Below are 12180 nucleotides of genomic sequence, written 5' to 3' on the forward strand. Positions count from 1 at the left end.
TTTCCTTTACAAATTTCAGGGGAACATATTTATTTATGCTTTCAAGTAGACATTTATTCACTAATTTAATCCATCAAAAATAGATAATTCTTGAGTATTTGCTTTGTTCTTGGCACTGTCTCAGGGCTGGGGATTTTGAGTTGAAAAGCAGACGCTCCTGAAATTTACAGTGTAATCAGGGAGACACACATTAATTAATTACGTGAATCAAGAAATCCAAGATTGTAGATGTGACAATGGCTATAATGTAGAGGTTTATCATGTTATAAGAGCTTATAGTATGGGGCTTTAGGATAGCCACGGAGGTCAGGGAAAACTTCTGAGGAAGGGACTCATGGGCTAACATCTGAAGGATATTACCTAAGTGAAAAAGCAAGGGAAGAACTTACCAGCAGAGAGAACATCTAGTTCAAATACTCTGTGATGGCTGGGAGCAGGGAGAAATTGAAAGAAGGCTGGTGGAAGTGAAAGGAAGCCAAAAACATGTTTTTAAGCAGGGCCCAGGTGTCATGATCAGATTTGCCCTTTGAAACCTGGTTCTCTTAGAGAATAAATTGGGTGTGGTGGGGACAGTGGAGTGATGGAGCCAGCTTGGGAGAGCCAATCTGTTACCATTTCTTCTCAACTCTGGGTTCAGTCATCTCACATTGGAAGCTTGAAATCAGCCATGATGAGTGTATTTATACCATAGAAATTGGCAAATCCTACAAAAGAGGGCTTTTCCCTCCCCCAGAGAGCTGGTTGTTAACTGCTTACCAGCACATCACTAAATGGAGGACAAGTTGAGTGGCTGTAGTGAGACCATCTAGGTGATTACTGGCAGTAGCTGGACTAGGGTGCTGGCACTGGAGGTGGTGAAATGTGAAAAGAGAACTAAATCAATATATATTTCAGAACCTAGGCAAATTAAATTTACTTATTAAATGAAAACTTGCAATATATTATCAAGCACCTGCAATACAGATGAAGATGAAATATTACCTGTATTACTAAATGTAATACTCTGACAATCCTAACATGTTATTTTGGATTAGTAATAGTTCAGTCAAGGGAGAGTTTTCATATTCTTTTAATTAATATTGAGTATTGTCAATGGAACTGTGTAAGTGGGAACATAAAAGTGCACTTTGCACAAAATTCCTCTCCAAATCATTGTCATTCATTCTCACTGAAAATGCACATAAATATAAGTAAATTCCACTTTGGTCCTTATATAAATTCTTATGATTCTTTACTAATAGTTTTCTTCCTATATTTGGTTTCTAGCCTTAATTTACCCTCCATTACTTGGTGCCTTAAAAAACTCCCATTTAAAAATATCAGAAACTGAGGCATGACACAAATGGAATCACACAGGTGGTGGCCTCTTGTGCAAGCCTTCTTTCACTCAGCATGTTTTTGAGATTTGTCCATGTTATTGTGTGTACCCTGATCCATGCCCTCCTGTTAGTGAGCAGCGTTGTATCACGTGGATGTGTCACAGTTTGGCTTTTCATTCAGTTCCATCCTCTTTTGGCCACACTGCAAACTCACTGAATCACAGAGCCACAGGGCCTCTGGGTGTGCATAAAGGGGTCATAAAGTCCATCTTTATCCAACTCCATCCTTGCATTAGTGACATCCAATGCTTGATTCACTGCCTGTGAAACAGTGCCTCACCCCTGCTTGCACACTTCCAATGACAGACAACTCATTCCCTTAGAGGCATCTTCTGTCCTTGGCCAGCCCGGCCTGTTAGAAAACCCTTCTTCATTTTCAGCCCAAATCCACCTCCCCGGATCATCTCCACAGAGGTCCTAGTTCTCATCCTGGGGCCGGTCAGGGATAGTCAGCCCCCTCCTCCACACCACAGGCCTTGGGGCTCCAGGAGGCACAACCATCACCCAGTAGGGTATGGTAAATGTTTAACTAAAGCTCTCATTTATTTATTTTTGTTGGTGTATAATATTTCATTATATAAATGTATCAAAATGTATTTATCAAATCTGTTAATGGATATGTACACAGCTTCGATGTTTGCTTTATGAACAGTTCTGCTGTGGACACTCCTGGGCCCCTGGAGCCCGTGTGAGGTTTCTCTGGAAGTAGGAGGGCGGAGTTGTAAGGCACATACATCTTTCTCTTCAACAGATGGTGCTAATTCCTTCTCCAGGAGTCCTCAGTGTCCATGCTCTTGCCCACACTTAGCCTTGTAGAACTTTTATACTTTTGCCAGCCTTCTGGGTGTGAACTGGCATCTCATTGTGGTTTTGATTTACACTGACTTATTTCTAGTGATGTTGAGCATCTTTGCAAGTGTTTATTGGGCATTTGTGTTTCCTGTTCCATAAATTTCCTCTTTATATCTTTTGTCCATTTCTCTATTGGTGTGTATGTCTTTCCCTTATATTTATTTGGACGAGTTCTTTGTATATTCTGATATCCAAACCTGAATTGCTATGTGCTTTGCAAATCTTGCTTCCTGTTTGTGGGATGACTTTTAATAAGTTGTGACTTTTGATAAACATAATTTTTATTTGAAAAAAAAGAAATGATGCAAGCATAGGATAACTATCAGGATACTACTGTGAATATGAGACCACCCTCCTCCCAGGCAGGTTTTCAAAAGAAACAGCACCTGTTTTGTGATGTTGGCCAATTCAAGGCTAGAAACAGCTCTCAGGAGAGTTAAGTGAAGAGATTTCCATGGAGGGGGCTGTTGCCTAAATGTGAGTCTCCTCCACAGCTGCTGGAAGAGGAGTTGGAGTTGGGAGGAGTCACTTTCTGATCCTAAGCCTCGCGAAGAGTCTTGAAGAGAATCATTTGGAGAGTTTCACGTGTGTTCTCTGCAGTGGGAAACACAAAGGACAGATGCTGATTTATACCTGAGAAAACTGAAGCAGACCGTGGACTGGAATCTGACACCTGTCCAGAAAATCTAGAGAGAGAAGATGGGTGGCCAACTGCGAAAGCAGCACCATCTTGAACTCTCAAAGCTGGTCAGGGAGGCCACAATTTTTTTAGTGAACCATCTGGAGGATAAGGAAACCTGGGAAATAGAGGTGAAGGGTGCTCAGCCTCCTCAATAAGGGAACTGCAGGGGAGTGGGCCGGAAGGAGACCTCTGAAGAGACCACTTGTGTGCCCATTGCTAGGCCCTAGAGCCAAGTAAAGTATCCTTAAAACTCCTCTGACCAGCGGAGGACCCCTCCCCTCCACCTTTCACCGTGGTGGCAGGAGAACATTTACTGTGAGGCTGAGGAAGTTTAAGTTTCAGGGCCCTCACTGGCACTGGGGTCCTCCACAAGGTCCTAGAAGGGATCCTGCTATTTTGTTTTTCTTCTTCTTACTTATGTGTTACTTTTTAAAAAGACCCCTCTAGATTTTATAAACTTCAGGCTTCCAAAAACCTGGATCTGTCCATTAGTACCACTGCCCTTAGATCCAGGCAGTGAGGATTCTTGCCTTAGTTCTGCACTTGAGAGGACTCAGTTATGTCCCTTCTCTGGCTGTGCCTCTTTCCACAAGGCAAGAATTCCAAAGAGCCAAGGGTCCCACTCACCAGGAGCCTATGCCTCCACCACCCACCATGCCACGAATTTCCTGTTCAGTGGCCCTGAGTCCTCCCCTCTAGGGTGCGCTACCCACGGCCCGTGGTGCTACAAAGAACAGCTGATCACTGGCTGTGGACAGAGCTTAGAGGGGTGGCTGGGACATTCACCCTCTGGCCTCTGAGGCCCTGAGTGTGCAGGAAGAAGCCCAGGGTGGGCAGGAAAGAAGAGTAGGCTAGGTGTTCGATCAATTAAGCTATATAAATGGATGTCACTTGTGAGAGGATCCTTCTGCATTTCATAGTATCTATTCACCTTATTGGAAGATGTGGTCTCATAAGTCACTGGTTTATTAAATTAAAAAAAAAAACTCAAGAAAGTTGATTGTTTTCAGACTTCATGTGTTACTCAAGAACCAATGGATTTTAGTACCAAATAAATAAATAAAAATCCCCAGAGAAACCGCTCTCCTTGATTGAGTGTTGTTATTTTTATCTTTCTGTCGTTTACTGCTCCATAGTGAGTCATAATATCTGGTCCCCTGTGCAGACAACCTGTCAAGTTAAGATATCCTGTTGTAACATATGCATCTGGTTTGACAGTCCTTCTTTGTATATTGAACACACAAATGCTATTTTTCAGCTGAGTTGGGACAGCCTGATAAGATGACTGGAGTGTTTCAGTTCACCAGTGCAGTACAGTAACATTGTTCTCTTTATAGTGCAATATAAATACAATTTATCAGATCGCTGAGAAAGACTGCAGGTGCACCACCATTGTTGTGAACATAGCTCCTATGCACAGATGAAAGGCATGGGGCCAGCGTTCAACTGCCCCTGCTAACATCATCCCAGGGAAAAATTCTGTTTTCAGATAAATGACACATTTCATTTGAATTTATTATATAGTGTAGATAATAGCATAAACGATTTAATAACACTACAAAGAAACGCCATATTACCCAATTTTAATTTCCTATTTTTCCCTAGAAGGGATAGACTAGTAGAAAAACCAAAAGCTTTGAAATCTAGTATATCTATACTTAGCAGCCAGATGATATGGAGCAAGTTATTCATTTTATTGAAATTAAGTATCCTCATTGATAAAATATGGACAATAGCGTCTGCTTTGTGAGATGTTTTAAGTATTCAAAATTTAAATGTAAAACAGGTAGAATAATTCTGGGAACAAAGAAGAAAAACAATAAAAAGTGACTGATTTAATATCTCTTGTATGAGGAAGTGGGGGGTGAGGATAGAGGAGGAGGGCTATAAAAATACATGCTGTTCTATGGATTTTGTGATTTTAGATATTTCCTCAAGTTTACTTACTCATAACATGATTATCTCCTTATTTTGTAAGGAAGTGTTATCTTTTTTTTATCTGCTCGATTTGAATCTCTTTTACAACAAATATTGCCTTTTTATCTTCTGTGATACTTAGGATAATAATAACTAGTAGATACTCAAAAAAATACTGGAGAATTGATTAATTTTTATTTATTTTTGAGGTAAAATGCATTGTCTTTGGAAAGTAGAACCAACCATTATACTTGTCTGACACTATCAAACTGAAAATAAAGTTAGGTTTGATTAATGCATAGCCACTGTTAATATTTCAATATTAACATACTAAATATTTGAATAATTAATATTTGAACATGTCACATGGAATTCAAACAGTAATTTTATTATACAGATTGAAAAGAAAAATCTCTGAACTAGGAGTCTGGAAACCTGACTCCGACGTCTGGGACAGGGCAAGACTGTTTGTGTTTCCAAACCATAGTTCTCTGTAAAACAAACATTGGCAACACAAACTTCAGGGAGAAGTTCTATGGAGTAAAAGTCTAGGAAAGCATGTTGTAAAATGTGAAGGGGCCTAATTTTTTTCTTTGCTTTATAGAGGAATCTATAATAAACATTTAGGAATATTCTCAAATTTCTTTGAATTAAAGCATTCCTATGATTGATAGAAAAATCAAGGTGCTTGTCGACTAATTGACTCCCATGCACTCTGTGATATTTGAACACCTTTATTATGGTACCTATTAGAGAAAATATAGTTGCCTGTATTCTGTGCTGTCTCTTACCAGACGTTGAAAACAGGTATTTTTTGAGGATAGATCTTTTCTTTCTTTCCTTTTTTTTTTTTTTGAGGAAGATTGGCCCTGCGCTAACATCTGTGGCCAATCTTCCTCTTTTTCTTTTTTCTCCCTAAAGCCCCAGTACATAGTTGTGTACCATAGTTGTAGAGGTGTAGCTCTTCTTCATGGGACACTGCCTCAGCATGGCTTGATGAGCGGTGAGTAGGTCCATGCCCTGGATCCAAACCACGAACCCTGGGACGCCAAAGCGGAATGCTTGAACTTAACCGCTATGCCACCTGGCTGGCCCTGAGGACAGATATTTTCTATCAGTGTTTTTTGGTTTTGTTTTTTGTTTTTTAATCTCCTGTGTTTAGCACAAAATTTTATACACTGTAGGCACTGGATTATTATTTGTTGAATTTATAAATATATTGTTTAAAATAATGTACTTGTTTATTAAGTAGCACTTGTATAGCTCATATTGTGTCATGCACTACTCTAAGCTTTGTAAATATTAACTCATTTAATTTTCCCGACAATATTGTGTGCTATTAGTATCCCCAGGTTACCCCTGAGGAAACCAAGGCACACAGAGATTAAGTAACTTGTTCAAGTTGACCCTTTAAAAAAGAAGAATAAATTATACTTTCTTTTCAGTTACTTTAATTACTAAATGTTGAACCTGACATACTAAGCAATCATTCTTTTTTTTTTCCTTCATGTTCAGTTCTTTTTATAGGCTTTTGCAACCTTAAAAATATGGATGCCATTATAAACCAATAATGCAAAAAGATGATTAGCATTTGCAAATCAACAGAATAAATAGAACTTAAGTAACAAAATTCTTCACTGTTGATTATCACAATCAATCAGTACCTCTTCATTTATGCATATATTTCTCCTCAAATGAGCCAGAAAGAAAAGAAAACTGTTTTTTTAATGCTTCTGTCCTACATAGTGTCATTCATTTTACTAGCTACTTGTTAACACCTTTTTTGGTAAGTTTCTCTTTTTTTATGTTTCTTTGGAAAATAACTTTTATTAAGTTCATGTAGATAAAGTTAAAATTATGTATTTTGTCAAGGAGTAAAGAGGCACATATGAATTTAGAGAGATGGTATAAGACGGAAAAAAAACCAAGATGTTCTCTCCAATGAATGTATCCGTTTAAAATGTCACCTGCTTCAAGAAATATCATAATACAGTGCATCAAAATAAAGTATTGTTAAAGGAATTTAGATATTTAGATACTCTTTTAAGAATTTAGTTATTGAATGACTTTTACTTTTTTGCAGAATTCAGCTTAGCATTTTCTCTGTAGTTTGGGACCGGAAATAATGTCATGTTTTTGGTTCTGTGTAGATCTAAAAGGCATAATGAAGATCTACAGGGAAGATATGTACAAAGATGGATTATGGTATAAGGATGGATTTTGATAACAGTCAATAGATGTAGCAGGCGGCTTGTCACTGAAATTTTATATGACTGTTTTGTATAGATGATGCAGGTGGATTTAGGCATCATAGGGGTAACAGGACCCAGTGATCCTTAAAATCCCTTCCAATCTACAGAATCTGTTCCAGACATCAACTGCATTATTATTATTATTATTATTATTAAGTCAAAGTATATTTTTTTGATTTAAAAATGTTATATTTAGTTTAAGACAAGATATAGCATAACTTGGTCAATTACAACAAAGTGATTTTTATTTTTTTAACAAAACTAAAGTATAAGAAAAGATTTTTAAAGGGTGCTGTGTTTTTATATCAATTATTTTTATTTGTATTTTCTATGTGTTTAGTTGTTCCATACCAGTTATAATTTCACCACAGGGCTATTGGGTTTTTTTTTTCTTACTCTGACTGTAAAGAGTTTTTGTCTTTCATTTGTTTTTGGTTTTAAACTGCATTGAGATGGTTGAATATAAAAAAAATTCATGTTGCACTTCTGATATTTCTGGAATATTAGAATGATGCCAAATTTTTATTTATATGCCCTGTAAAATGCTATGTGGTATTTTTTATGTAATAGTTCATTACACTTTATTAAATTGAATTCAGTTGTAATCCCTTTTTATGAAGGATGTCAAGAAATTAGCAAAGTTCTAAAATGTCAACCATTTGACATCTTATTGTTTAAATAAAGAAACAGCCGTACTACATAGTAGAAAGAATGTAAACTGAAATATACAAACTGTTACCATGGCCCCAGGTCTTTCATAATCTGAATGTCTGACCTTAAGTAAATAATTTGATTTCTGTGTTATCTCCTCTTTAAAATGAAACATTTAAAGTAAATATTTGTAAGGTCCCATAATCTCTTACTCTGACATTCTGAGTTGCTATTTTAACATTCTTTGTCCTATGTAATTTCAAAAATTTTATAAAATAAGCAATATGAATTAAATATTGGTGAATTTATAATAATTTTCTATTTTGAACATTTTTGTCATTTAGAAGCTATTCTGTTACGTTTACATCAAGCTATAGACTCTAGTGTCTTCTGAACTAAAACCTGTCACATTCCAGATGGAAATTTAAACATTTTTCCTTTCTTAGTAACACATTATATTTCATTCAGTATGTTCTAATTTTCTTGTTCCATCTCATCATATGCTGACTGAATAATGTCAAGGACTAAATTAAGTGTGTAAATGCCAAAAGTCAATATCAGACTAATGAGATTCACAGAAATATATGTTTATTCTCTTTTTTCTCCTAAGTGTATTATTTCTATTGTACTGTAAATCACTATGAAAATAATTTCAAACTTGTTCATCCATTCGGAATGGGGTAATAGAGAAGAAATCTCCTTTTCTGTATTTTGCCATTTGAAATTCACCTATTTTCAAGAGAAGTATGCTCTTTAGTTAAAGAAAAACTGAAAATCATTGTATTATATTAACTGTGCACACATTTTATCATTTAATTGGAATAAGAAACAAATTAGAAAGTATTTTAAAAATGAATGAAACTTCACTTTCAGAAAATTGATAATGTCAAAAATATAACAGGAAGCAGCTGGCTGACAGCAATTTTATGATTTAAATTTAATGTAGTTTCCACATATTTCACATCATTAATTACCTGGCAATTTAAAATTTTTTGCATGGTAAATGGCTACCATTTAAATTTAGAACTGAATACTTGATTAAGTTTTATGGTTATAAGATTAATGTGCCACAAAGAAGTATTTTTCTCCTTATATTAGAAAGAAAAAAATAACAACTACCAGGAATGACTTGTTAAATCTACTGTACTGTTATCTCAGTTATTGATCACGTTTTCTCCCATACTTGTAGTTGACCTGGAGGGGAAAAGAAATTATTAGAAGCTATTAGAGCTCCCTGAAAGAAATTGGAAATGATTTATTTCACCCATCACTATGACAGGATTTAGAATATTATAACAGAATATTACAACATCCTTTATACTTTCTGTTTTCTTAACAAAACTGACAAAGCTTTAAATGTTCTTTGATGACCCAGAGGTCCCAGAGAGTAATCTGTAACTACTTCAGCGCACCATATGGAGTGAACTGAGAGCAAAATGAAAGTTCAAAAGCCAGCTAGATGCATTGCCAGGTGGTATTGGATACACTGCTCTCTAACCACTTGTCTTCAGAAATTTGGTTGAGTTAAGGCTGTGATTCAGGGAGGTTGGTCTATGTTGTGCCAGTAAAGGCAAAGTTTGGTTCTCGTTTTACTCGTCCTCCATTCCACTGGTAACCCAGTGATGATCTCTAATGCCGGAGGAAATTGCCGGGCAGAGAGGCAGAGACTCTCATGTGTATTTCCTATTAATCAATACTTTTTTCGAGTATAAGTGACAGATACTCAACTCAAAAAGATCTTAGGAACAAAAACAAAAAAATGCAGACTCATAGAAATTTACAATATGAATTTCTTCAAGGAACTTATATTTTTCTGCTGTACATATTTTATGTATCTGATTATTTTGTGCCAGTGGGAAGAATACTATTGTCAAAATAGCTATTGTGTATACTGTGTAAATTCAATATTCATTTGACACAAAAGTAACTCATTGTTTCAATTTCAAGGTTCAGAGATATTATTGGGCTTGTTAAATTATAGATATTAAGCATTGATTGTTCTTCCTGTCCCAAAATAAAAATATCACTGAAAATCTCAATAAAAATTTCCTATTAAAATGACATTATAATTCTATGTCAATAATGATGATAAAGATAAATATATAAATTATTAAAAATTATAAATATATATAAATTTATATAAATATATAAATTTTTATAAAAATTTATAAATGTTATTGTACATTGTTACAAATTAGTATTTCCACTTCTCATGTGCAGCATTGTTACCTTATACACAAGGTAACACAATTTTTAACACAATTTTTCAAAAATATATCAAAATCACCCAATGAGATATATAAGTTAATCTGAAAGCAGGAATTAATCAAGTGTAAAATATTACTTCTAAGTCATTAAATGGACAGAATGATAACAAATGTAAACTAATTATTATGTGAAACTAAATAACCATGTTTATGTTTAATAGGTCAACAATTCGTGGAATAAGTTTAATATGGTTTCACTGCCTTTAAAATAAAAGCTCATGGGAATCATAAGTAAAAGTAGACCACATATGTACTGTTTTCTGCACTGCTTACGTGCTTAGTCTGAAAGGAGGTTTCTTGGTAAGCCGCAAAACTTCAGCTTCAGGCCAGAATCAGTCAACATTTTTATTCCGTGTTCAATGATATACGAAAGCTTTTAAAAAAGTGTGGAAAAATGATGCAGTGCTGTGGAAAACAGTATGACAGTTCCTCAAAAAATTAAACAGAATACTTGTATGATCTGGCAATTCCACTTCTGGGTATACACCCAAAAGAATTGAAAAAAGGGACTCCAACGTGTTTATAGCAGCATCATTCATAATGGCAAGCCAATAGATGGAAACAACCCAAGTGTCCACTGACAAATGAACAGATACACAAAATGTGGTATATAGATACAATGGAATATTATTCAGCCTTAAAAAGGAAGGAAATACTGACACATGCTACAACATGGACGGACTTTGAAGACATTATGCTAAATGAAATAAGCCGGTAACCAAAGGACAAATACTGTATGATTCCACTTATATGAGATACTTAGAGTAGTCAAATTCATAGAGACAGAGACAGAATGGTGGTTTTCAGGGGCTGGCAGAGGGTGGAATGGGGGATTATTATTTAATGGGTATGGATTTCAGTTTGGTAAGATGAAAATGTTCTGGAGATGGATGGTGGCACAACAATGTGACTATACATAATGCCACCCAACCACATATTTTGAAATGATTAAAATTGTAAATTTTGTGTTATGCGTATTTTACCACACACACACAAAAGTGTGGAGGACTCGGAGAAAGATAGTTTATATCAAAGATTAGTGCCAAACTGATGGTGTTCACTAAAGCAATGGTTAAACATCCAAGCTCCAAGAGCCTATCCTAGGAGATTTATATTTCCCAACCAGCCTTTCCAGTCCTGTATATTCAACGTTCTACTCTTCGTCTCTCCTTGGATGCCTCATAAGCATCACAAACTCAGCATGACTAATTGTGAATTTCCTGTCCAACAACCATCCTAGCAGCTTAAATAAACAGACAAAGGCATTTTTCCAAGACCTAGTTCTCCTCATATGTTAGCTATCTCAGTAAACAGTTTTACCATCCACTGATTGTTCCTTCTTGAAGCCAAGGACGGTTCTTGATACCAAGTCTCTCATCAGGTTATGTCTAGATGTCACCTTACAAACTTCTCAGCTGGTCTCAGTAGCCTCCAAAGTGGAATTCCACATTTATTCCTGTTCCTTCTTCAATCCAGTCTTCACAACTCAGAGATCTTTCAAAAATGAAATCTCAAAACCATTGCTCTTCGAGTAAAGTTAAATTTTTTTTCAACATTTCCTTCAGGGCCTTGAGTTATCTATCTCCCTTCCACCTCTCCCTTTGACCTATCTCAAGCCAGTTCCCTCTTTCTCTCCCCCCACACTGGCCTTTCAGTTCTCAAGTACATACCTTCTCCTTTTACTCGGGGCTTGAATACATATTGTTTGCTTTGCCTGGAATTCTCCTCTTATCTTGTATACTGACTGGCTTCTATTCATTTCTTGTTTTAAAGGTCACCTCTTCAAGTAAGGGGTCTCTGTTATGTGCTCTACATTCTGTAGTTTTCCTTTACTTTATTTACCATGGAAATAATTAAATATGTGAAAAAATGTAACCTAATGAATAATTGTGATCATCAGTCCTTTAAGTCACACTTTTCCTCCATATCCAAATAAAACGTCAAGGATTTTACTTCTAAGGACTATGTTAAATACAATGGTCCTCACCCCCACCCCCACATCTCAGAAAATTATCAGTAATTCCTTTCCTTCTGGTCATATCTTCCTCCAATATTCTCTTTTGCCTAAATCCTTGATCTATAGCAGCTATTTTGTGTGTGTGTATGTGAGGAAGATTAACCCTGAGCTAACATCCAATGCCAATCCTCCTCTTTTTGCTGAGGAAGATTGGCCCTGGGCT

At 36.0% G+C, this 12180-nt stretch overlaps 1 protein-coding gene across 3 annotated transcripts in view; it reads left to right on the top strand.

The window, feature by feature from the left end:
- CCSER1 (coiled-coil serine rich protein 1) overlaps positions 1-12180 on the top strand; it is a 674289-nt gene that overhangs the window by 303455 nt on the left and 358654 nt on the right. Inside the window, exon 6 of one of the 3 annotated variants that reach the window (XM_058547511.1) lies at positions 2726-4278. The exons of the other annotated variants lie outside the window; for them this stretch is intronic. Coding sequence (XP_058403494.1) covers positions 2726-2792 — 67 coding nt within the window. The 3' untranslated portion in view covers positions 2793-4278. Of the gene's footprint in view, positions 1-2725; positions 4279-12180 lie in introns of those variants that run through there. 3 annotated transcript variants of the gene reach the window in all.

Source organism: Diceros bicornis, chromosome 8 (assembly GCF_020826845.1).
Source record: "Diceros bicornis minor isolate mBicDic1 chromosome 8, mDicBic1.mat.cur, whole genome shotgun sequence".
NCBI lineage: Eukaryota > Metazoa > Chordata > Mammalia > Perissodactyla > Rhinocerotidae > Diceros > Diceros bicornis.